Below are 27,929 nucleotides of genomic sequence, written 5' to 3'. Positions count from 1 at the left end.
CCAAATTGGTGAAGTGAAATGGAAAAAATAACTTGTTTAAAAAAATTCAAAGAAATACAAAAAATGAAAAGTGGTGCATGCATATGTATTCACCCCCTTTGCTATGAAGCCCCTAAATAAGATCTGGTGCAACCAATTACCTTCAGAAGTCACATAATTAGTTAAATAAAGTCCACCTGTGTGCAATCTAAGTGTCACATAATCTGTGACATGATCTCAGTATATATACACCCGTTCTGAAAGGCCCCAGAGTCTACAACACCACTAAGCATGTGGCACCACCAAGCAAGTGGCACCATGAAGACCAAGGAGCTCTCCAGACAGTTCAGGGACAAAGTTGTGGAGAAGTAAAGATCAGGGTTGGGTTATAAAAAAATATCCGAAACTTTGAACATCCCACAGAGCACCATTAAATCTATTATAAAAATGTTAAAGAATATGGCACCACAACAAACCTGCCAAGAGAGGGCTGCCCACCAAAACTCACGGACCAGACAAGGAGGGCATTAATCTGAGAGGCAACAAAGAGACCAAAGATAACCCGGAGATAACAGCAGAGATTGGAGTATCTGTCCATAGAACCACTTTAAGCCATACACTCCACAGAGCTGGGCTTTACAGAAGAGTGTCCAGAAAAAAGCCATTGCTTAAAGAAAAAAATTAACAAACATGTTTGGTGTTTGCCAAAAGGCATGTGGGAGACTCCCCAAACATATAGAAGGAGGTAGTCTGGTCAGATGAGACTAAAATGTAGCTTTTTGGCCATCAAGGAAAACGCTATATCTGGCGCAAACCCAACACCTCTCATCACACCGAGAATACCATCCCCAGCATGGTGGTGGCAGAATCATGCTGTGGGGGTGTTTTTCATCGGCAGGGACTGGAAAACTGGTCAGAATTGAAGGAATGATGGATGGCGCTAAATACAGGGAAATTCTTGAGGTGAAACCTGTTTCAGTCTTCCAGAGATTTGAGACTGGGACAGAGGTTCACCTTCCAGCAGTACAATGACGCTTAGCATAATGCTAATGCAACACTCAAATGGTTTAAATGGAAACATTTAAATGTCTTGGAATGGCCTAGTCAAAGCCCAGACCTCAATCCAACTGAGAATCTGTGGTAAGACTTAAAGATTGCTGTACACCAGCAGAACCCATCCAACTTGAAGGAACTGGAGGAGTTATGCCTTGAAGAATGGGCAAAAATCCCAGTGGCTAGATGTGCCAAGCTTATAGAGACATACCCCAAGAGACTTGCAGCTGTAATTGCTGCAAAAGGTGTCTCTACAAAGTACTGACTTTAGGGGGGGGGGGGGGGGGGGATGGTGAATAGTTATGCATACTCAAGTTGTCAGTTTTGTGTCTTATTTCCCCAAAAATATTTTGCATCTTCAAAGTGATAGGCGTGTTGTGTAAATCAAATGATACAAACCCCCAAAAACTATATTTTATTTCCAGGTTGTAAGGCAACAAAATAGGAAAAATGCCAAGGGGGTTGAATACTTTCGCAAGCCACTGTACTGTACTGTCATACTGTACACAGTAACATCAAAACTGTATTACATGTACTTCACAGCACTATACCTATTTTTTTGTTCACTGAGGAGCATAGACCTAATATTGTAGGACTACATTGTATTGTACTGTGATGCAGAATGATGTGCAACAATTACATAGGTACAGTCTAGTGTAGAAAGTTGGAGACATACCTGTTCTTCAGTCTAAATGTCTGTATTATGGATGCTACCGTGTAGCAACTCAGGTTGGGCTGGACTCTCTGCCCAGCCTCCCTCATCGTCAGGCCATGATTTATGACATGGTCCCACCAAAGTGACCCTAAAGTCGTCAGAAATATGTCTCAGTCTATTGCCTGGTCCCCTTCTTTGTTCTTGTCCTAGTCCTCCTCCTCCTCCTCTCTCTCTTCCTCTTCCTCTCGCTCTCACTGCCTCCATGTTTGCAAAGTTCTCACAAAAGAGGTGAACGTACCTGAGGTCTATCTGTAGTGCTAAGGCTCAGACTAATTGGTGTTCAATTACTGTATGTAAGTGTTTTCATGTGTGTGTGTGGGTGTTGCCAATTTCAGGTATGTTTTGCATTTTGAATAGAAGTGTTTTCCCAATGATTGCAAGAGATTTCATTCTTGAACGAAGTGTCTAATGTAAGAAACAGTGTGTAGTGTTTTGCAAGTGTGTTGCAGAATTGCAAACAAAGTGCAAACAAAGTGCAAAGTGTGTTGCAGAATTGCAAATAAAGTGCAAAGCAGAAAATGTATTTGTGCTTTTGGTGCCTTTGTTTAAGGCATGGTTACAAAAGTTAAGGTTTTGATGCTTTTGTCTAAGCATTCCCTTTCAGTGTGTAAGCAATCGGCAAAAACTGTAATAATTGTTTTGTATTTTTTTTAGAGGGGAAATGTGTGAGTGTATATGCACTACATGACCAAAAGTATGTGGACACCTGCTATTTGAACATCTCATTCCAAAATCATGGGCATTAGTATAGAGTTGGTCCCCCATTTGCTGCTATAACAGCCTCCACTCCTCCGGGGAAGGCTTTCCACTAGATGTTGGAACATTGCTGCAGGGACTTACTTCCATTCAGACACAAGAGTAATAGTGAGGTCGGGAACTGATGTTGGGCAATTAGGCCTGGCTCGCAGTCAGCATTCCAATTCATCCCAAAGGTGTTTGATGGGGTTGAGTTCAGGGCTCTGTGCTGGCCAGTCAAGTTCTTTCACGGTGATCTCGACAAACCATTTCTTTATGGACCTTGCTTTGTGCATGGGTGCATTGTCAGGAAAGGGCCTTCTCCAAACTGTTGCCACAAAGTTGGAAGCACAGAATTGTCTAGAATATCATTATATGCTGTAGCCATTAAGATTTCCCTGTGTAAGGGCTATTTGACCAAGAAACAGAGTGATGGAGTGCTGCATCAGATGACCTGGCCTCCACAATCACCTGACCTCAATCCAATGGAGATGGTTTGGGATGAGATGGACTGCAGAGTGAAGGAAAAGCAGCCAACAAGTGCTCAGCATATCTGGGAACTCCCTCAAGACTGTTGGAAAAGCATTCCAGGTGAAGCTGGTTTAGAGAATGCCAAGAGTGTGCAAAGCTGTCATCAAGGCAAATGGTGGCTAATTTGAAGAATCTCAAATATAAAATATATTTTGATTTGTTTAACAATTTTTGGGTCGCTACATGATTCCATATATGTTATTTCATAGTTTTGATGTAGTAAAAATAAAGAAAAACCCTGGAATGAGTAGGTGTGTCCAAACTTTTGACTGGTCTGTAAATGTGTGTGTGGATGTGTGTGAATGATGTCAATGCTGCATACTTGTTTCCATGAATATAACGTTTTTGCTTAATGTTTCCGACACGACGGGCCTGGGCTGACCGAATGCTGCTTCGTAAATAAACACACACACACACACGCTGTGACTCCGTGGTGCGTAGTGAATAATGTCATCATCCGGGAGACCACAGCGTGTTCTAATACATGATAATTACACACAGAGAATGTGTGTCAGAGTGTGTGTGCTGGTGAATGTGTGCATGTGTGTGTGTGTTTGTGTTATCATTTAACCTAATTAAACTCAGGAGTGGTGAATCTGCAGATGCATCACTCAGGATAGAGCAATGTGTACATGCAGATGTATGAGATTGTGTGTGTACGTATGCATGCATGCTTGGGTTTTCAGGCAGATCGCTCAAGAGTGACTTCGAAATTGGACGTATATCCATGTCCTGAGGAAGTCGGTAAATGCCTTCAAAACCGGTCACTAGGGGCAACTATTGAGCTCCATTAACATGAAGTAGGCTTGGGTTTTGCTAGGGTGTTGTGGACGGGGGTGGTGGATGTATGACTCTGGATCAGAAGATTGTGTGTTCGATCCCTTTGCCAAGCCTTTACCCTTACTTAAACATTCAGATGTTTTGTATTTTGTATTTATTATGGATCCCATTTGCTGCTGCTAAAGCAGCAGCTACTCTTCCTGGGGTCGAACAAAATTAAGGCAGTTTATACAATTTTAAAACACTACAATACATTCACAGATTTCACAACACACTGTGTGCCCTCAGGCCCCTACTCCACAACTACCACATATCTACAGTACTAAATCCATGTGTATGTACTAAAGCCTGGTATGCATTTCCATCCCCAAAGGAACACACATTGGCACCAACCTTGCTATTACAGTGTGGTTAACCAAAGCGAGGGTCTGCATAGCTAGGTAAATACCCATCTCTCTGATGTGTGTGTAGGGAAATATTAAGTTATGTTATTGTATGTGTGTGTGTGTGTGTGTGTGTGTGTGTGTGTGTGTGTGTGTGTGTGTGTGTGTGTGTGTGTGTGTGTGTGTGTGTGTGTGTGTGTGTGTGTGTGTGTGTGTGTGTGTATGCATGTGTCTGTGCCAATGTTTGTGTTGCTTCACAGTACCCGCAGCTCCATAAGGTGTTTTTTATCTGTTATTTAAATCTAATTTTACTGCCTGCGTCAGTTACTTGATGTGGAATAGAGTTCCATGTAGTCATGGCTCTATGTAGTACTGTGTGCCTCCCGTAGTCTGTTCTGGACTTGGGGACTGTGAAGAGACCTCTTGTGGCACGTCTTGTGGGGTATGCATGGGTGTCCGAGTTGTGTGCCAGTAGTTTAGACAGACAGCTCGGTGCATTCAACATGTCAATATCTCTCATAAATAAAAGTAGTGATGAAGTCAATCTCTCCTCCACTTTCAGCCAGGAGAGATTGACATGCATATTATTAATATTAGCTCTCTCTGTACATCCAAGGGCCAGCCGTGCTGCCCTGTTCTGAGCCAATTGCAATTTTCCTAAGTCCTTTTTTGTGGCACCTGACCACACAACTGAACAGTAGTCAAGGTGTGACAAAACTAGGGCCTGTAGGACCTGCCTTGTTGATAGTGTTGTTAAGAAGGCAGAGCATCGCTTTATTATAGACAGACTTCTCCCCATCTTAGCCTCTACAGTACTGCATCAATATGTTTTGACCATGACAGTTTACAATCTAGTGTTACTCCAAGCAGTTTAGTCATTGCAACTTGCTCAATTTCCACATTGTTTATTACAAGATTTAGTTGAGGTTTAGGGTTTAGTGAGTGTTTTGTTCCAAATACAATGCTTTTAGTTTGAGAAATATTTAGGGCTAACTTAGTCCTTGCCATCCACTCTGAAACAAACTGCAGATCTTTGTTGAGTGTTGCAGTCATTTCAGTCACTGTGTTAGCTGATGTGTATAGTGTTGAGTCATCCGCATACATAGAAACTCTGGCTTTACTCAAAGTCAGTGGTATGTCTTTAGTAAAAAATGTTAGTAAAATGATTGCCTAAACACTTTGAAATGTGATGTTTGGAGCATCTTCGAAATTTGACGTTTGGAGAAAAATATAAATGTCTAATTCTGCTGTGAGACTGTGAGAGCCTGTTGTGAGTTTTATGAACATTCAGTATGTTTGTGGATATGAGTGTGTGTGTGTAAGGGTGAGTGTGTGTGTTTATGGATGTGTATGTGTGTGTAAGGGTGAGTGTGTGTGTATGCGCACGCATGCGTGAGAGAGTACAGCTTTTTTCCATCTACGTAACATTGCAAAAATCAGAAACTTTCTGTCCAAAAATGATGCAGAAAAATTAATCCATGCTTTTGTTACTTCTAGGCTGGACTACTGCAATGCTCTACTTTCCGGCTACCCGGATAAAGCACTAAACAAACTTCAGTTAGTGCTAAATACGGCTGCTAGAATCCTGACTAGAACCAAAAAATGTGATCATATTACTCCAGTGCTAGCCTCCCTACACTGGCTTCCTGTTAAGGCAAGGGCTGATTTCAAGGTTTTACTGCTAACCTACAAAGCATTACATGGGCTTGCTCCTACCTATCTTTCCGATTTGGTCCTGCCGTACATACCTACAAGTACGCCTCGGTCACAAGACGCAGGCCTCCTAATTGTCCCTAGAATTTCTAAGCAAACGGCTGGAGGTAGGGCTTTCTCCTATAGAGCTCCATTTTTATGGAATGGTCTGCCTATCCATGTGAGAGACGCAGACTCAGTCTCAACCTTTAAGTCTTTACTGAAGACTTATCTCTTCAGTAGGTCCTATGATTAAGTATAGTCTGGCCCAGGAGGGTGAAGGTGAACGGAAAGGCTGGAGCAACGAACCACCCTTGCTGTCTCTGCCTTGCCGGTTCCCCTCTCTCCACTGGGATTCTCTGCCTCTAACCCTATTAAAGGGGATGAGTCACTGGCTTACTGGTGTTCTTCCATGCCGTCTAAGGGAGGGGTGCGTCACTTGAGTGGGTTGAGTCACTGACGTGGTCTTCCTGTCTGGGTTGGCGCCCCCCCCCCCCCCTTGGGTTGTGCCGCGGCGGAGATCTTTGTGGGCTATACTCGGCCTTGTCTTAGGACGGTAAGTTGGTGGTTGGAGACATCCCTCTAGTGGTGTGGGGGCTCTGCTTTGGCAAAGTGGGTGGGGTTATATCCTGCCTGTTTGGCCCTGTCCGGGGGTATCATCGGATGGGGCCACAGTGTCTTCTGATCCCTCCTGTCTCAGCCTCCAGTATTTATGCTGCAGTAGTTTATGTGTCGGGGGGCTAGGGTCAGTCTGTTACATCTGGAGTGTTTCTCTTGTCTTATCCGGTGTCCTGTGTGAATTTAAATATGCTCTCTCTAATTCTTTCTTTCTTTCTCTCGGAGGACCTGAGCCCTCGGACCATGCCTCAGGACTACCTGGCATGATGACTCCTTGCTGTCCCCAGTCCACCTGGCCATGCTGCTGCTCCAGTTTCAACTGTTCTGCCTGCGGCTATGGAACCCTTACCTGTTCACCGGACGTGCTTGTTGCACCCTCGACAACTACTATGATTATTAGTATTTGACCATGCTGGTCATTTATGAACATTTTAACATCTTGACCATGTTCTGTTATAATATCCACCCGGCACAGCCAGAAGAGGACTGGCCACCCCTCATAGCCTGGTTCCTCTCTAGGTTTCTTCCTAGGTTTTTGGCCTTTCTAGGGAGTTTTTCCTAGGGAGTTTTTCCTAGCCACCGTGCTTCTTTCACATGCATTGCTTGCTGTTTGGGGTTTTAGGCTGGGTTTCTGTACAGCACTTTGAGATATCAGCTGATGTACGAAGGGCTATATAAATACATTTGATTTGATTTAATAGAATAATATATTCTGTTATATCCTTTTCTCTTCAGCTCTAACCTCAGTCCCCAGACTCATTGGTAACTATATAACCCATACTGCATTTATCTGGGCCATGAATAAATATACTATTCACTGACTGAGAGTTAAACCAGGTGAGAATGCCAGTATTACATTGAATGAATTACGAAACAATAGAGAAGCTGTATAAAAAAATGTGTCCTGTTGCATAGACCATAAAGAAATAAAGTAATTTAGAAATAATATGTAGAGTGGGAGAGGAGAGCATTTAAGAGGAGTGTGTGTGTGTGTGTTTGTGTATGTTAGCTTTCCCTGTAGCTCAGTTGGTAGAGCATGGTGTTTGCAACGCCAGGGTCGTGGGTTTGATTCCCACTGGGGGCCAGCACAGAAAAAAAATGTATGAAATTGTATGAAATGTATGCATTCACTAATGTAAGTCACTCTGGATAAGAGTGTCTGCTAAATGACTAAAATGTAAAATATGGGTGTGTGCCTAAGTTTGAACTTAGTTGAATTGCAAAGTGCCTTCAGAAAGTATTCAAACTAGAGATGCACCGGTACCCAATATCTTGCTTGACAAAAAAACAAACAATACCGATAGCGATATTTAAGCATTCTAGTACAGTTAAATAGTTAACACACACACATTGACGCAGTGGTCACTACAGTCCCTGTTTCGAATCCAGGCTGTATCACATCCGGCCGTGATTGGGAGTCCCATAGGGCAGCGCACAATTGGCCCAGCGTCGTCCGGGTTTGACCGGGGTAGGCCGTCACTGGAAATAAGAATTTGTTCTTAAATTTCTTGCCTAGTTAATAAAGATTACACACACACCACACTGACCAAAAGGTAATTTTTTTGGCATTTACGTATGTGCCCATTACCAGTAAAACATAATCAAAACCTACAGTATTTCTTTCACTTACTGTGCTGTTTCGTTGTTCATTTGTTCAGTCGTTTCATTCTCAACTAGGATTTGTCATACTATGGAACGCCGTTTGGGTCTTTGCGTGTCAAATAACACTATTTGACATGTAAAATAAGCTTGTTGACCAATCAGGACCTGAATATGACTGCACGTCACGTAATAATTTAACGCGTTCATAATTCTTTTACGTAGTTATTACATATTGATTACACTATCACTCGTATTTCATATGTAACAACGATTCATCGATACGCATGCTATGATGCTGGTAAAGTTGTCTAGCGCACCTACAGTGCTGGTCTTTAAAAAAAGCTAGCTAGCTCATGGATGCAAACAATGTTTTTCCCCCAAAACATAGCAAAACGACATAATCTGTTAGCTAGCTAACTATATAGCTAGGTGTCATCATTTAAAATAACCCTAATTTATGAGTTCTTATTTTATTAATGGTGGTCGGAACCATCTATGTGAAGCTAGCCACAATAAGGATTAGTCACAATAGTGGACTTTGCGGTCAGCCTTCAAAATAAAAGTATGTCATTGATGATTCCAACAATTGTAACCTTCTGCATCACGTTCAAAGAGGTACTTTTATTTTGAAAGCAAACCGCAAATTCCACTATTGTGCCTAATCCTTATTGTGGCTAGCTTCACAACACATAACCCGGGCCGGTCGAGCATCACTAGCCAGATGAAGCTAGCTGGTTGCTTATAACGTTAGCTTTGAGCAACAGGGTTAAGTAGATGGCTAGCTATTTATTTTCATGAACTTAAGTTCAATTTGAATAGGCGAACAAATAGTGGCTACCTAGCTAATACTTACTCACAAGGATTCCTAAATCATTGCTAAGAATAATGACTGCACTCAGCTAGCAATGAGGAATCGGCCCAGAAGCGGCCCTCTTCCATGGGGCCAGAACTGATTGAATCGGCCCGGAATCGGAGGAAACACCATACATCTGGTGACCGTGTCAGCGTGCATGCGCCTAGCCCTCCACAGGAGTCGCTACAGCGCGATGGGACAAGGACATCCCGGCCGGCAAAACTCTCCCCTAACTCGGACAACGCTGGGCCAACTTGTGCGTCGACTCACGGGTCTCGAACCAGCATCCGTAGAAATGCAGTTTGCACTGCAATGCAGTGTCTTAGACCGCTGCACCACTCGGGAAGTTCCATCCACAAAGTTTTTAATGCTTATCAGTTGCCTTGCACAAAGTATCAAAATACTAAAATACTACACATTTAAATGGTAATTGTATTTTTTGATCACAGAACAATGAGGAAAATATGGAAAAATAAATAAATAATGAAATGTTAATTGTATAAAGCAGCCCGTGTAATCATCTGCCAAAGAGTAGCCCCAATCGGCCCAAGCCCCAAGTAATACATTTGGGCCACATAACTCACACCGGAATCAGCCCGAGCTCAATCCCCGCATCCTAGCCATAAGTAATACTGCCGAAGGTGGCCCAGACTCGGGCCACATGACATCGGCCAAGTCTGACTCTCAGCTGAGTGCCCCGACTCTCAGCCGGAATTGGCCCAGATCCACTGTGCTAGCTGGGCAGTTTCTACTTGTCATTGTTTTCAGGCTGGTTGTATTGTTGCTAGCTAGGTACCAAGCTAAAGCTAGCTACCCCAGAAGTTGCGGTCGAACAAATAATACTTTGTTACCAACGCAGTATTGTAAACACATCATTCGTTGCCGGTGTTTGCTTGTTTGAATAGTCTTTTGTACAGCTTTGACAGTACTACTGATAGCAGTGGTGTCGCTTGGCTTGCATGTGCAAATTCAGAACACACAACATTCTTTAATAGAACTGTGTTATTTAACGTGTCGAATTGAAAGCTTATTTAACGTGTCATATAGTGTTATTGGACTCGTCCAAATAATGTTATTTGACGTGTATCTTTGACGTGTATCATGTGCAGATGAAGATGTGCAAGTAGAAATACTGGTGTGCAAAAGAGCAGAAAAATAAAAACAAATATGGGGATGAGGTAGGGAGTTGGTTGGATGAGCTATTTATGGATGGGCAGTGTACAGCTGCAGCGATCGGTAAGCTGCTCTGACAGATGAAGCTTAAAGTTAGTGAGGGAGATATAAGTCTCCAACTTCAGTGATTTTTGCAATTCATTCCAGTCATTGGCAGCAGAGAACTGGAAGGAAAGGCGGCCAAAGCAGGTGTTGGCTTTGGGGATGACCAGTGAAATATACCTGCTGGAGCGTGTGCTACGGGTGGGTATTGCTATGGTGACCAGTGAGCTGAGATAAGGCGGAGCTATACCTAGTAAAGACTTATAGATGACCTGGAGCCAGTGGGTTTGGCGACGAATATGTAGTGGGGGCCAGCCAACGAGAGCATACAGATCGCAGTGGTGGGGAGTATATGGGGCTTTGGTGACAAAACGGATGGCACTGTGATAGACTGCATCCAATTTGCTGAGTAGAGTGTTGGAGGCTATTTTGTAAATGACATCGCTGAAGACACGGATCGGTAGGATAGTCAGTTTTACGAGGGTATGTTTGGCAGCATGAGTGAAGGAGGCTTTGTTGTGAAATAGGAAGCCGATTGTAGATTTAACTTTGGATTGGAGATGCTTAATGTGAGTCTGGAAGGAAAGTTTACAGTCTAGCTAGACGCCTAGGTATTTGTAGTTGTCCACATATTCTAAATCACAACCGTCCAGAGTAGTGATGCTAGTCGGGCGGGCAATGCGGGCAGTGATCGGTTGAAGAGCATGCATTTCGTTTTACTAACATTTAAGAGCAGTTGGAGGCCACGGAAGGAGTGTTGTATGGCGTTGAAGTTTGGAGGTTTGTTAACACAGTGTCCATAGAAGGGCCAGATGTATACAGAATGGTGTCGTCTGCATAGATGTGGATCAAAGAATCACCCGCAGCAAGAGCGACATCATTGATATATACAGAGAAAAGAGTCGACCCGAGAATTGAACCCTGTGGCACCCCCATAGAGACTGCCAGAGGTCCGGACAACAGGCCCTCCAATTTGACACACTGAACTCTATCTGAGAAGTAGTTACTTTCTGCACATTTCTGGTACTTTCTTAGCCTATACAAGTGCTATCTCTTGCTAAAAAATGTATGTTTACACATATGCAGTACCTTTAGCAATACTAAAAATAATAATAATAATAAAGCTCTACTTTAGTAAATAAAACAATTATGACAGGTGTGTTGTAATAAAAACTAGTGGTGTCCTGTCACGTCCTGACCAGTAAAAGAGGTTTGTTATTGTAGTTTGGTCAGGGCGTGGCAGGGGGTGTTTGTTTTATGTGTTTTGGGGGTTTTGCTATATGTTCTATGTTAGTATATTTCTATGACCGTGTCTAGTTTTTCTATTTCTATGTTTAGGGTTTTTGTTTGACCTTCAATTGGAGGCAGCTGTTTCTTGTTGACTCTGATTGGAGGTCCTATTTAGTAGAGGTTTTTCAGCTTGTGTTTGTGGGTGGTTGTTTTCAGTCTAGTGTTTTGTACCTGATGGAACTGTTAAGCTGTTGTTCGTTTCTTGTTTTGTTTACGTGTTAAATAAAAGTTAAAAATGAGCACTCAACCCGCTGCGCCTTGGTCTACTCCCTTCGACGGCCGTTACATGTCCACTGATTAAATGCAGTCTTTCTGCATTGCGAAGAGGGAAAATGGTCTGACAAACAGTGCTGTAGCTCTGCCACTTTCCACCGAAGATGCGGAAGGGGGACATAGGCGGATGTGGTGGATTGAGATGCAGCCCATGCAAAAAAAAGATATCTAGCTAAAACTGACGGATCTTGTTGGGATTTTTTTTTATTATGTTACTTAGAATGACTCACCGGTGTCAATAGACTTTAGGGGTCTATAAGCAAATGTTTACTCCTGAACATATTTAGGCTTGCCATAACAAAGGGGTTGAACACAAAACATGTTAAAAACATATCTCCACTTCGACATTATGGGGTATTGTGTGTAGGCCAGTGACAAAACAAATGTGGAAAAAGGGGTGTTTCCTTTTTAGGTGGTTTGACTTGTCTGCACAGGGCACTGAGTCATTTGTAATTCTATATAATATAAAATATATTTAATAATTGATGTAGTGATTAAGAGAAACATGCTGTTTAACTCCCACCTACACTAGTATAGTAGATCACTTAGGGTCATATTGTACAGTGTGTAGGTGGAGCAATCAAATCAGATCACAGTGTGTGTGTCAGCTGCAATGCATGGGAAGCTAATGAAGATGATGAATGAGGCATGACAACATTAGTACCCTGTTAGTAGTCCTTAGGGATAAATGCACCCACACACACCAACACACACACACACACACACACCCACACACACACCCACCCACACACATACACATGCACACACATACAGGACAGTGAAAGAGAGAGAGGGGAGGGAGGTAGAGTAAAGAATATGTTTAAAATGTTCAATATCTCTATCTCAAATCTTCAATATCTCCTACTCCCCATTTATAATGCCTATAGGTCTGACCTCAGCAGGCTAACACAATCTTGTTCAGGCACTTTGTTCCGTTAACTAGAGGGTCTTTGGTTCAAGTCCCACTCTTGCTGATCCTGCCTCAATCGCTACATCACTATGATATAATACAGTGCATTAGATAATACAGTGTAAACTGGGCCATATTGTAGCACCCACTCACTCATATCTGATGATTATTATCATATTAGTCTTTATTGAGTGGCATCAGGTGCACACAGGGTACTTAAATCGGGACAGCTATCCCCCTCACTCACCATCTGTGTGTGTGTGTGTGTATGTCTGTGTGTTTGTGTGTTGTGTGTGTGTGTGTGTGTGTGTGTGTGTGTGTGTGTGTGTGTGTGTGTGTGTGTGTGTGTGTGTGTGTGTGTGTGTGTGTGTGTGTGTGTGTGTGTGTGTATGTGAATGCACTCAAACAGTTTACTATGGAAACAGCTCATAACAGGCCAGGCTGCCAACAGAATAAATCATGTCAAGTTATGTAATGTGTGTGTCATATGAAATGCAGAATGAACAGCACTTGTTTGCTCTGTGATTAATCTATCTATTGATCTACTATTTTATGTATTCTAGTTCGTTTGAGTGTGATGCAAAAGTCAAATCTCTATGAATTCTTTATAAAGCTTTTAAAAAACAAGTGCAATGTTTATTATTATAAAGTAATATAATCAAAAATTATACATATGGATCCTACCACCACCATCCAAATGTCTTGCCAGTTTCTCCAGTTATATCATGCTGTGTTCCTGTAGTGTTTCTTTCCCTTGCAGTGCTACTAAGCCTAACTTTAACCCTTAACCCCTGACCTCTAACCTTTGTCTCCTCACCTGTAGTTTCAGTAGCATCCAGACTGCCAGCTAGCTGCTCCAGGAGTCCCACTCTGGCTGCATTCCTGCGATGTTTTTTCCCCTCGTAGTGTTGCTGGGCCATCAGAGGATTGTTGAACCAGGCTCCACACAGACAGCAGTACTTCCCTGTCTCACCACTCCCACCACCACTACCCACCGCCGCCACCAGGGGTGCTAGAGAGGAGGGCCATGGTAGGGTAGGGGGGGCATGGGGAGGGGTGGAGTCACTGGGCTGGGGGGTAGAAGGGGACGAGTCTGGGGGAGTGAGGGAAAAGGGAGAGGAGATAGAAGGGAGAAGGGAAAAAGGGGGAGGGTGGGAGATAGGATAATGAAGGGTGGGGGATAAGGGTGGGATAAGAGGGGCAGAAGGAGAGGAGAAGAGACAACAATATAAATAGAAGGGAGGGAGGAAAAGGAGGAGGGAGGAGAGGGGGAGAGGAAGAGCACATTAAAATCATCTCAAATAAATAATAGACTACAAACATCAATCAATTCTAATTGTTGTAATGAGTCCATTCAAAATTACATCTACATTAAAACATTAGCGCGGTGTTGAGAGTCACACTTAAGCATGTGCCCACGCATGCACACACACACACAGTCAATAAGGTACCTGGCAAGACCACCTCACAGGGGACTGCTGTGAGCACAGAGCGATATATTGCTCCCGGCCTCATCTATGAAGGCCAGATGAGGGTCAGAGAAAGGCCAACTGCAGTCCCAAGACCATCTTACAATCAGACTGTTGAGGCAACGCGCGTGTGTGTGTTTGTGTGTGTTTCACTGGTATATGTGTGAATCGCGTGTGTGCTTGTCAGTGTGTTTTGTGTGTGTGTCATATGTGTATGTGTGTCATATGCTAATGTCTGTGTGTGTGCGAGCACACACACAAGCAATCTCCATAGACAAACATTGGCAGTAGAATGTCTTTACTTAAGAGCTCAGTGACTTTCAATGTGGCACTGTCATAGGATGCTACCTTTCCAACAAGTCAGTTCGTCAAATTTCTGCCCTGCTAGAGTTGCCCCGGTCAACTGTAAGTGCTGTTATTGTGAAGTGGAAACGTCTAGGAGAAACAACGGCTCAGAGGTAGGCCACACAAGCTCACAGAATAGGATCGCCGAGTGCTGAAGTGCTTAGCGCGTAAAACCGTCTATCCTCGGTTGCAACACTCACTACTGAGTTCCAAATTGCCTGGGGAAGCAAAGTCATCACAATAACTGTTCGTTGGAAACTTCATGAAATGGGTTTCCATGGCCGAGCAGCCACACACAACCCTAAGATCACCATGCGCAATGCCAAGCATCGGCTGAAGTGGTGTAAACCTCACCGCCATTGGACTCTGGACCAGTGGGAACGCGTTCTAGCTGTCCGACGAACAAATCTGGGTTTGGTGGAAGCCAGGAGAACACTACCTGCCCCAATGCATAGTGCCAACTGTAAAGTTTGGTGGATGAGGAATAATGGTCTGGGGCTGTTTTTCATGGTTCGGGCTAGGCCTCTTAGTTCCAGTGAAGGGAAATCTTAACACTACAGCATACAATGACATTCTAGACAATTCTGTGCTTCCAACTTTGTGCCAACAGTTTGGGGAAGGCCCTTTTCTGTTTCAGTATAACAATGCCCCCGTGCACAAAGCGAGGTCTATCCAGAAATTGTTCGTCGAGATCGGTGTGGAAGAACTTGACTGGCCTACACAGAACACCGACCACAACCCCATCAAGAAGCTTTGGGATGAATTGGAACGCCAACTGCGAGCCAGGCCTAATCGCCCAACACCATTGCCTGACCTCACTAATGCTCTTGTGGCTGATGGAAGCAAGTCCCCGCAGCAATGTTCCAACATCTAGTGGAAAGCCTTCCCAGAAGAGTGGAGGCTGTTATAGCAGCAAAGGCGGGACAACCTCCAAATTAAGGCCCATGATTTTGGAATGAGATGTTTAATAAGCAGGTGTCCACATACTTTTGGTCATGTAGTGTAAGTGTGCGTGTGCGCGTGTACATGTCATATGGATGCTTCTGTGTGTGTGACCATTCATCAGAAATTCCTCTCTTCCCCCTCATGTTCTGTAAAGATAAAAAAGAGAAGTGGATGTATTCTAGGTGACCCTGTTTTAAAATGGCAGCCTGGTTACCATGGAGACAGGCCATTAATAGCCCAGGCGCCGACAGGATGAGACCCGGGGTCACAGACTGTGGTGTGTGTTGTGAGTGTGTTGTGTGTGTGTGTTTGTCTCTCTCTCTGTGTGTGTGTGTGTGTGTGTGTGTGTGTGTGTGTGTGTGTGTGTGTGATGTGTGTGGCATGGAGCAACACAACAGGTCACTCATGACTCGCCGACGCCAGACACAAAAGGGAGTGTGTGTGAGTGTTCACGTGTGGCGGCAAGCATTTGAAAGTGTGAGCTGTGTATGTTTGCATGAGGGTGTGAGTGCATGTATGCACGTAAAGGTGTGTGTGTGAGTGAGTGCATTGTAAAATCCAAATCAAATCAAATGTTATTGGTCACATACACAATGCTAATGCGAGTGCAACGAAATGCTTGTGCTTCTAGTTCCAACAGGGTAATATCTAACAAGTAATCTAACCATTCCCCAACAACTACCTAACACACATATCTAAAAGGATGGAATAAATATAAATATATGGATGAGCGATGGTCGAGCATCATAGGCAAGATGCAATAGATGGTATAAGATGCATTATAAACATATGAAATTAGTAATGTAAGATATGTAAACATTACTAAAGTGGCATTGTTTAAAGTGACTAGTGAGTCCCTCAGGAACCAATACGCACAGTCAGTCAGGAAAGCAAAGACTAGCTTTTTCAAACAGAAATGTGCAACCTGTAGCTCTAACTCCAAAAAGTTTTGGGACTCTGTAAAGTCCATGGAGAATAAGAGCACCTCCTCTCAGCTGCCCACTGCACTGAGGCTAGGTAACACTGTCACCACCGATAAATCCACGATAATCGAGAATTTCAATAAGCATTTCTCTACGGCTGGCCATGCTTTCCACCTGGCTACCCCAACGCCGGCCAAACAGCTCCGTACCCCCCGCAGCTACTTTCCCAACCCTCCCCAGCTTCTCCTTTACCCAAATCCAGACAGCAGATGTTCTGAAAGAGCTGCAAAACCTGGACCGGTAAAAATCAGCTGGGCTCGACAATCTGGACCCTTTCTTTCTAAAATGATCCGGCGCCATTGTTGCAACCCCTATTACCAGTCTGTTCAATCTCTCTTTCGTATCGTCCGAAATCCCTAAAGATTGGAAAGCTGCCGCGGTCATCCCCCTCTTCAAAAGGGGGTGACACTCTAGACCCAAACTGTTATAGACCTATATCCATCCTGCCCTGCCTTTCTAAAGTCTTCGAAAGCCAAGTTAATAAACAGATCACTGACCTTTTCGAATCCCACCGTACCTTCTCCGCTGTGCAATCCAGTTTCCGAGCTGGTCACGGGTGCACCTCAGCCACGCTCAAGGTACTAAACGATATCATAACTGCCATCGATAAAAGACAGTACTGTGCAGCCGTCTTCACCGACCTGGCCAAGGCTTTTGACTCTGTTAATCACGGTATTCTTATCGGCAGACTCAACAGCCTTGGTTTCTCTAATGACTGCCTCGCCTGGTTCACCAACTACTTCTCAGACAGAGTTCAGTGTGTCAAATCGGAGGGCCTGTTGTCTGGACCTCTGGCAGTCTCTATGGGGGTACCACAGGGTTCAATTCTCGGGCCGACTCTTTTCTTTGTATATATCAACGATGTCGCTCTTGCTGCTGGTGATTCTCTAGAGCTGCTGCATTAACTAACCTCCAAACGAGCTTCAATGCCATACAACACTCCTTCCGTGGCCTCCAACTGCTCTTAAACGCTAGTAAAACCAAATGCATGCTTTTCAACCGTTCGCTGCCCGCATCCGCCCGCCCGACTAGCATCACTACTCTGGACGGTTCTAACTTAGAATATGTGGACAACTACAAATACCTAGGTGTCTGGCTAGACTGTAAACTCTCCTTCCAGACTCATATTAAACATCTCCAATCCAAAATTAAATCTACAATCGGCTTCCTATTTCGAAACAAAGCCTCCTTCCCTCACGCCGCCAAACATACCCTCGTAAAACTGACTATCCTACCGATCCTCGACTTCGGCAATGTCAGTTACAAAATAGCTTCCAACACTCTACTAAGCAAACTGGATGCAGTCTATCACAGTGCCATCCGTTTTGTTACCAAAGCCCCTTATACCACCCACCACTGCAACCTGTATGCTCTAGTCGGCTGGCCCTTGCAACATATTCATCGCCAGACCCACTGGCTCCAGGTCATCTATAAGTCGATTCTAGGTAAAGCTCCACCTTATCTCAGCTCATTGGTCACGATAACAACACCCACCCGTAGCACGCGCTCCAGCAGGTATATCTCACTGGTCATCCCCAAAGCCAACACCTCTTTGGCTGCCTTTCCTTCTAGTTCTCTGCTGCCAATGACTGGAACGAATGGCAAAAATCGCTGAAGCTGGAGACTTATATTTCCCTCACTAACTTTAAACATCAGCTATCTGAGCAGCTAACCGATCACTTCAGCTGTACATAGCCCACCCAATCTACCTACCTCATTTCCATATTGTTTTTATTTACTTTTCTGCTCTTTTGCACACCAGTATTTCTACTTGCTCATCATCATCTGCACATCTATCACTCCAGTGTTCATTTGCTAAATTGTAATTACTTCGTTACTATGGCCTATTTATTGCCTTACCTCCTCACCCCATTTGCACACACTGTATATAGACTTTCTTTTTTTCTATTGTGTTATTGACTGTACGCTTGTTTATTCCATGTGTAACTCTGTTGTTGTTTGTGTCGCACTGCTTTGCTTTGCTTTATCTTGGCCAGGTCACAGTTGTAAATGAGAACTTGTTCTCAACTAGCTTACCTGGTTAAATAAAGGAGAAATAAATAAATCAAAATGTAGGCAGCAGCCTCTCTGAGTTAGTGATGGCTGTTTAGCAGTCTGATGGCCTTGAGATAGTAGCTGTTTTTCAGTCTCTCGGTCCCAGCTTTGATGAACCTGTACTGACCTCGCAATCTGGATGGTGAACAGGCAGTGGCTCGGGTAGTTGGGTGGTTGTTGTCCTTGATTATCTTTTTTGCCTTCCTGTGACATCGGGTGATGTAGGTGTCCTGGTGCGCAGGTAGTTTGCCACCGGTGATGCATTGTGTAGACCGCACCATACTCTGGAGAGCCTTGCGGTTGAGGGCGGTGCAGGGTCCATATCAGGCGGTGATACAGCCTGACAGGATGCTCTAGATTGTGCATCTGTAAAAGTTTGTCAGGGTTTTAGGTGACAAGCCAAATTTCTTCAGCCTCCTGAGGTTGAAGAGGTGATGTTGCGCCTTCTTCACCACACTGTCTGTGTGGGTGTACCATTTCAGTTTGTCTGTGATGTGTACGCCTAGGAACTTAAAACGTTCCAATACTGTCCCTTCGATGTGGATGGGGGGGTACTCCCTCTGCTGTTTCCTGAAGTTCACGATCATCTTCTTTGTTTTGTTGACGTTGAGTAAGTGGTTGTTTTCCTGACACCACACTCCGAGTGCCCTCACCTCCTCCCTGTAGGCTGTCTCATCGTTGTTGGTAATCAAGCCCACTATTGTTGTGTCATCAGCAAACTTGATGATTGAGTTGGAGGTGTGCATGGCCACGCAGTCATGGGTGAACAGGGAGTACACCAGTGTTGAGGGTCAGCGAAGTGGAGATGTTGTTTCTTACCTTCACGACCTGGGGGTGGCCCGTCAGAAAGTCCAGGACCAATTGCACAGGGCGGGGTTGAGACCCAGGGCCTCCAGCTTAACCTCTCTAGGGTAGGTGGCACCAAATCGTCCCACCTACGCAACAGCCAGTCTAATCCCGTGGCGCGATATTCAAATACCTTAGAAATGCTATTACTTAAATTTCTCAAACATATGACTATTTTACACCATTTTAAAGACAAGACTCTCCTTTATCTAACCACACTGTCCGATTTCAAAAAGGCTTTACAACGAAAGCAAAACATTAGATTATGTCAGCAGAGTACCAAGCCAGAAATAATCAGACACCCATTTTTCAAGCTAGCATATAATGTCACATAAACCCAAACCACAGCTAAATGCAGCACTAACCTTTGATGATCTTCATCAGATGAAAACCCTAGGACATTATGTTATACAATACATGCATGTTTTGTTCAATCAAGTTCATATTTATATCAAAAACCAGCTTTTTACATTAGCATGTGACATTCAGAACTAGCATACCCCCCGCAAACTTCCGGGGAATTTACTAACAATTTACTAAATTACTCACGATAAACGCTCACAAAAAGCATAACAATTATTTTAAGAATTATAGATACAGAACTCCTCTATGCACTCGATATGTCCGATTTTAAAATAGCTTTTTGGTGAAAGCACATTTTGCAATATTCTAAGTACATAGCCCAGCCATCATGGGCTAGCTATTTAGACACCCAGCAAGTTTAGCCTTCACCAAAATCAGATTTAGTATAACAAAAATGTTATTACCTTTTCGGTTCTTCGTCAGAATGCACTCCCAGGACTTCTACTTCAATAACAAATGTTGGTTTGGTCCCAAATAATCCATCGTTATATCCAAACAGCGGCGTTTTGTTCGTGTGTTCAAGAAACTATCCGAAATGGTAAATCAGGGTTACGAGCATGGCGCATTTCGTGACAAAAAAATTCGAAATATTCCATTACCGTACTTCGAAGCATGTCAACCGCTGTTTAAAATAAATTTTTATGCAATTTATCTCGTAAAAAAGCAATAATATTCCGACCGGAAATCTGCGTTACGGTAAATAGAGGAAAAAAAAGAAAGACGGGGGCGACCAGTGCACGCGCCTAAGCCCACTGTCCCCTGATCGGCCACTTGACAAAGGCGATAATGTGTTTCAGCCTGGGGCTGGAATGACGACATTCAGCTTTTTCCCGGGCTCTGAGAGCCTATGGGAGCCGTGGGAAGTGTCACGTTACCGCAGAGATCCTTTGTTTTGGAAAGAGATGTCAAAGAAAGCCAATAAATGGTCAGACAGGCCACTTCCTGTAAAGGAATCACCTCAGGTTTTTGCCTGCCATATGAGTTCTGTTATACTCACAGACACCATTCAAACAGTTTTAGAAACTTTAGGGTGTTTTCTATCCATATCTAATAAGTATATGCATATTCTAGTTACTGGGTAGGAGTAGTAACCAGATTAAATCGGGTACGTTTTTTATCCGGCCGTGTAAATACTGCCCCCTAGCCCTAAGAGGTTAATGATGAGCTTGGATGGTACTATGGTGTTGAATGCTGAGCTGTAGTCAATGAACAACATTCTTACATAGGTATTCCTCTTGTCTAGATGGGATAGGACAGTCTGATGGTCATTGCATCGTCTGTGGACTTGTTGGGGCGGTGTGCAAACTGAAGTGGGTCTAGGGTGGCAGGTAAAGTGGAAGTGATATGATCCTTGACTAGTCTCTCAAAGCACTTCATGATGACAGAAGTGTGCTATGGGGCGATAGTAATTTAGCTCAGTTATCTTTGCCTTCTTGGGTACAGGAACAATAGTGGCCATCTTGAAGCATGTGGGGACAGTAGACTGGGATAGAGAGAGATTGAATATGTCCATAAACACACCAGCCAGCCAGTCTGCGCATGCCCTGAGGACGCGGATAGGGATGTCGCCTGGGCCAGCAGCCTTGTGAGGGTTAACACGTTTAACCTGTTATGGCTAGGGGGCAGTATTTTCACGGCTGGATAAAAAACGTACCCGATTTAATCTGATTATTACTCCTGCCCAGAAACTAGAATATGCATATAATTATTAGCTTTGAATAGAAAATACTCCAAAGTTTCTAAAACTGTTTGAATGGTGTCTGTGAGTATAACAGAACTCATTTGGCAGGCCAAAACCTGAGAAGATTCTGTACAGGAAGTACCCTGTCTGACCATTTCTTGCCCTTCTTCATTATCTCTATCCATTACAAAGGATCTCTGCTGTTACGTGACACTTCCTACGGCTCCAATGGGCTCTCAGAGCCCGGGAAAAAGCTGAATGACGTAATTCAAAGCCCTGGCTGAAACACATTATCGCGTTTGTCAAGTGGCCGATCAGGGGACAGTGGGCTTAGGCGCGTGCACTGGCCGCCCTCTGTTTTTCCCCTCTATTTACCGAAACTCAGATTCCCGGTCGGAATATTATCGCTTTTTTACGAGAAAAATGGCCTAAAAATTGATTTTAAACAGCGGTTGACATGCTTCGAAGTACGGTAATGAAATATTTAGAAATCTTTTGTCACGAAATGCGCCATGCGCACGACCCTTATTTACCATTTGGATAGTGTCTAGAACGCACGAACAAAACGACGCTGTTGGACATAACTATGGATTATTTTGGACCAAACCAACATTTGTTATTGAAGTAGCAGTCCTGGGAGTGCATTCTGACGAAGAACATCAAAGGTAATCAAACTTTTCTAATAGTAAATCTGATTTTGGTCAGGGCTAAACTTGGTCGGTGTCTAAATAGCTAGCCCTGTGATGCCGGGCTATCTACTGAGAATATTGTAAAATGTGCTTTCACTGAAAAGCTATTTTAAAATCGGGCATATCGTGTGCATAGAGGAGTTCTGTATCTATAATTCTTTAAATAATTGTTATGTTTTTTGTGAACGTTTATCGTGAGTAATTTAGTAAATTCACCGGAGGTTTGCGGGGGGTATGCTAGTTCTGAACGTCACATGCTAATGTAAAAAAGCTGGTTTTTGATATAAATATGAACTTGATTGAACAAAACATGCATGCATTGTATAACATAATGTCCTAGGGTTGTCATCTGATGAAGATCATCAAAGGTTAGTGCTGCATTTAGCTGTGGTTTTGTTATTTGTGACATTATATGCTAGCTTGAAAAATGGGTAGTATGATTATTTCTGGCTGGGTACTCTGCTGACATAATCTAATGTTTTGCTTTCGCTGTAAAGCCTTTTTGAAATCGGACAGTGTGGTTAGATTAACGAGAGTCTTGTCTTTAAAATGCTGTAAAATAGTCATATGTTTGAAAAATGGAAGTTTTCGGATTTTAGAGGAATTTGTATTTCGCGCCACGCCCATCATTGGATATTGGAGCAGGTGTTCCGCTAGCGGAACGTCTAGATGTAAGAGGTTAAATGTTTTACTCACGTCGGCCATGGAGAAGGAGAGGGCGGGACCGCAGTCCTTGTTAGCGGGCCGCATCGGTGGCACTGTATTATCCTCAAAGCGGGCAAAGACGGTGTTTAGTTTGTCTGGAAGCAATACATTGGTTCTTTTTGGTTCTGTTTGTAGTCCATAATTACCTGTAGACCCTGCCACATACGTTTCGTGTCTGAGCCGTTGAATTGCGACTTTTTCCTAATACCGACATTTCGATTGTTTGATTGCCTTGCGGAGGGAATATCTACATTGTTTATATTCAGCCATATGCCCAGTCCTCTTTGCATGGTTAAATGCGGTGGTTCACACTTTCAGTTTTGCGCGAATGCCGCCAGCCATCCATGGTTTTTGTTTAGGGTAGGTTTTAATAGTGGGTACAACATCTCCAATGCACTTCCTTATAAACTCACTCACTGAATCAGCGTATGAATCGATGTTACACCTCCAATTGACTCAAATGATGTCAATTAGCCTATTAGAAGCTTCTAAAGTCATGACATCATTTTCGGGAATTTTCCAAGCTGTTTAAAGGCACAGTCAACTTAGTGTATTTAAACTTCTGACCCACTGGAATTGTGATACAGTGAATTATAAGTGAAATAATCTGTCTGTTAACAATTGTTGGAAAAATGACTTGTGTCATGCACAAAGTAGATGTCCTAACCAACTTGCAAAAATTATACTTTGTTAACAAGAATTTGTGGAGTGGATGAAAAACGAGTTTTAATGAATCCAACCTAAGTGTATGTAAACTTCCAACTTCAGCTGTAACTTATTAATGCCTCATGAGCTTTGTTCAATTGTCACACTCCATGAAAACCCCAAATATAGGCTTGTATTTCTCCAATGTTTGTAAACATTGTAAATGTAAACAAACACTGTATAGCCTCATAACATGGTTAAAACAAAAATGATGATATCATGGATGGTCAGCCCTTGCATCCATAGCTCTGTCTATTAATCTAAGAGTTGTAATATTTCTCCAGGCCCATCCGTCAGATTTTTACCAAGACAGAGGTGGGCGACGATTTTGTTATTGTTTCATCTGTGGATTTGCCCTTTCAACAGCTACATATTATCAAGATATCAAAGTGTCACCAACAAGAATGTAAACAATAGGCCTGTAGCAAATGCAGCATATGGCATTACTTTTTCACATGTAAATAGCACTTTTCAGTAGTGCTCAAAGCATGCCATTCCATGAGCGCAGCATTTATTTTTCAACTTGAATCAATGAGCCCAATCAGTCCTCCATGACAACCACACCATAAACAACAGAGTGAGGCTGGCTAATAAATCCTTCGTTTTGGGGTTATGCTCAGGTAAAACAATTTGGCTAATCTGTACTTCAATATTTCCAAGTTCTATTCTAGAAGATCAAGGGGTATAACATTATTGGATTGCCTGGAATTCTGATAGACTTTGGTTTTTAATGTAAAGATACAGTTTAATCGTATTATTATATGTAGTAGAAAGTGATGGGTTAGAAGAAGCCTACATAACCAACCCATAATGTAAAATTGAACATCCATATATGGCCAGCTATATAAACTTTAACATTGATTTATCCTGCAATAGATGTCGTTCAATTGGTAACATTTTTGTCTTCTTCTAATGCCTCTTAAGGGGAAAGTAAACCAATTACATTACTGAGTTTGGGTAATCCAAAAGTTACATTACTGATTACAGTTTTGGGCAGGTAACTAGTAACTGTAACTGATTAGATTAATAAAGTGACCTAAACCAACCCTGCTTAGGTGTGTGTTTTGAACACAGAGATAGAGGAGTGTGTGCATTTGTTGGTAATGCCGTGAGCTCGTTAGTTAGAAATACTTTGGCTAAATGGGTCCTTGTTCACATAGTTACAGTATCTAGGGCTGTGCCTCTGTACCTCTCACCAACTCACACTCATATGCACACACGCACGCAAACACATACGCAAATCCACACACACACACACACACACACACACACACACACACACACACACACACACACACACACACACACACACACACACACACACACACACACACACACACACACACACACACACCTACACTCACACACACACACACTCACACACACAAGCACACGCAGGCATATACACTTATGCATACAAGATAGATAGAGAGAAACAGAGAGAATTATTAATTCCTCTCCTCCAGAGAGGAGAAGAGAACTATAGCTGAAGTAGTTGTGAGAGGGGGAATAGAGAGAGAGAGAGAAAGAAACAAAGGAAGAGTGTGTGTGTGTATTTGAGATAAAGGCTAGTGTGAGAATGTGCTTGCCTGCATGCTTGTCTGTGTGTGTATGTTACATGTGTGTGTATGTGTGTGTGTGTGTGCTTGTGGTTTTGGCTGTGAGAGCCACAGTAGGGTTCGATGTGCTGACAGTTCAAAGGAACAACATATGCTGAGCAGCAACAGGGAGAGAGACCTTGTTGTTCTCCACCCTCATTTTTATATCACTCACTTTTTTCCATTTCTGTGCACAGTAAAGCAGAAGGAAGTGCTTTTTACAGAGGGATTGGAGTGCATGACAATGAACATGGGAGGGGGAGAGAGCGATATAGAGAGAAAGAGAGAGACAGAGAGAGGGATTGCTTTGGTAATGTAAACATATGTTTCCCATGCCAATAAAGCATCTACGAATTGAACTGAGAGAGAGAGAGAGTGAGAGAGAAAGAGAGAGAGACAGGAGGAGGAGGAAGTGGAGGAGGACTGCACTTACAGACCGAGCAGAGATGGGATGGGTGAGTCATTGTAAATAAAAATGTGTTCTTAACTGACTTGCCTAGTTTAAATAAAGTTTAAATAAATAAAATAAAAATGGACAGAAAGGGGAGGCAGAGGTACTTAATGGCCCTTTTCCCATTCCATCGTTTCATCCTCCACTCTCTACCTCTACATCTCTGGCTATGTGTGTGTTTAGATAGCTATCCAGCCTGATCACTAGAAATAGACAGCAATTTTGGACATTTGGAAAGGTCCTGAGAACGTTGATATATGCCTTCCTCGGCTCTCACAATTTTTTTTAAATGATTACCCAGCATTCATGATGCTTGGAGCCGGAGTGCATAGTTCACAATGCTCTAGCAAGCTGGGAGAATACTTGATCATAGTTGATGGAAACAGTACGTTATTTTAATTATTTTGTTTTAAGCCTTCCCCAATCATAGCCCCAACGACTCGGGATTAATACCTAAACGTAACCCTTTGAGTTGTTTCTGTTTTAATCCTGCAACCACACACAATTAACCCTGTAACCACACACAATTAACCCTGTAACCACACACAATTAACCCTGTAACCACACACAATTAACCCTGTAACCACACACAATTAACCCTGTAACCACACACAATTAACCCTGTAACCACGCAGAATTTAGGAGTCAAATAGACATCCATAATAGGTTGAATTTTGAAGGGAAAGTATTACATCTTATTGCTATAACCTTGTCTGTGTGTCTGAGGGGACTGAGGGAAAAGCTCTCCTCCCTGAGTGAAAGAGTGTGTGCGTGCTTACGTGTGTGTGCATGTTAGAGAGATGTGTGTGTGAGAGGTGTGTGAGAGAGAGATGTGTGTGTGTGAGAGAGGTATGTGTGAGAGAGATGTTTGTGTGTGAGAGATAGATGTGTGTGTGTGTGTGTGTGTGTGTGTGTGTGTGTGTGTGTGTGTGTGTGTGTGTGTGTGTGTGTGTGTGTGTGTGTGTGTGTGTGTGTGTGTGTGTGCATGTGCATGTGTGTGTGTGTGCGTGTGCGTAAGAGAGTGATATGTGTGAGAGAGAGATATGTGTGTGTGAGAGAGAGAGATATGTGTGACTGAGGGAAAAGCTCTCCTCCCTGAGTGAAAGAGTGTGTGTGTGCTTACGTGTGTGTGCATGTGAGAGAGATGTGTGTGAGAGAGAGAGATGTGTGTGTGTGAGAGAGGTATGTGTGAGAGAGGTATGTGTGAGAGAGATGTTTGTGTGTGAGAGATAGATGTGTGTGTGTGTGTGTGTGTGTGTGTGTGTGTGTGTGTGTGTGTGTGTGTGTGTGTGTGTGTGTGTGCGCGTGCGTGCGCGTAAGAGAGTGATATGTGTGAGTGTGCGTAAGAGAGTGATATGTGTGAGAGAGAGATATGTGTGTGTGTGTGAGAGAGAGAGATATATGTGTGAGAGAGAGAGGTGTGTGTGTAAGACAAAGATATGTGTGTCAGAGAGAGAGATGTGTGTGTGTGTGTGTGTGAGAGATGTGTGCGAGAGATGTGTGTGTATGAGACATAGATGTGTGTGTGTGAGAGAGAGAAGTGTGTGCGTATGTGAGAGAGATGTGTGTGTAAACAGAGGTGTGTGTGTGTGTGTGTGTGTGTGTGTGTGTGTGTGTGTGTGTGTGTGTGTGTGGGCGCGTGTGTGCTTATGCGTGTGTGTGAGAGAGAGTGATATGTGTGAGAGAGAGATATGTGTGTGTGAGAAAGAGATATGTGTGTGTGAGAGAGAGATATGTGTGTGTGAGAGAGAGATATGTGTGTGAGAGAAAGAGAGAGAGAGAGATATGTGTGTGTGAGAGAGAGATATGTGTGTGTGAGAGAGAGATATGTGTGTGAGAGAGAGATATGTGTGTGTGAGAGAGAGAGATATGTGTGTGTGAGAGAGAGAGAGAGATATGTGTGTGTGTGAGAGAGAGATATGTGTGTGAGAGAGAGAGAGATGTGTGTGTGTGAGAGAGAGGTATGTGTGAGAGAGAGAGAGATGTGTGTGTGTGTGAGAGAGGTATGTGTGAGAGAGATGTGTGTGTGTGAGAGAGATGTGTGTGTGTGTGTGTGTGTGTGTGTGTGTGTGTGTGTGTGTGTGTGTGTGTGTGTGTGTGTGTGTGTGTGTGTGTGTGTGGTGTGTGTGTGTGTGTGAGAGAGGTGTGTGTGTGTGTGAGAGAGATGTGTGTGTGTGTGTGTGTGTGTGTGTGTGTGTGTGTGTGTGTGTGTGTGTGTGTGTGTGTGTGTGTGTGTGTGTGTGTGTGTGTGTGTGTGTGTGAGAGAGAGAGATGTGTGTGAGAGAGATGTGTGTGTGTGAGAGAGAGAGAGATGTATGTGTGTGAGACAGAGAGATGTATATGTGTGAGACAGAGAGATATGTGTGTGAGAGAGAGAGATATGTGTGTGAGAGAGAGCGAGAGGTGTGTGTGTGTGCGTGTGTGTGTGTGAGACAGAGAGAGATGTGTGTGTGTGTGAGACAGAG

At 43.4% G+C, this 27,929-nt stretch overlaps 1 protein-coding gene across 1 annotated transcript in view; it reads right to left on the bottom strand.

The window, feature by feature from the left end:
• LOC106612973 (zinc finger matrin-type protein 4) overlaps positions 1 to 27,929 on the bottom strand; it is a 149,310-nt gene that overhangs the window by 36,230 nt on the left and 85,151 nt on the right. The window contains exon 5 of the mRNA XM_082967799.1: positions 13,419 to 13,722. Within this exon, the coding sequence (XP_082823925.1) occupies positions 13,419 to 13,722 (304 nt within the window). The remainder of the gene's footprint in view (positions 1 to 13,418; positions 13,723 to 27,929) is intronic.

This window comes from Salmo salar, chromosome 01 (genome assembly GCF_965601325.2).
Source record: "Salmo salar chromosome 01, fSalSal1, whole genome shotgun sequence".
Taxonomy (NCBI): Eukaryota; Metazoa; Chordata; class Actinopteri; order Salmoniformes; family Salmonidae; genus Salmo; species Salmo salar.
Note: the sequence above shows the minus strand (reverse complement) of the source record. Positions and strands in the feature narration are given on the sequence as shown.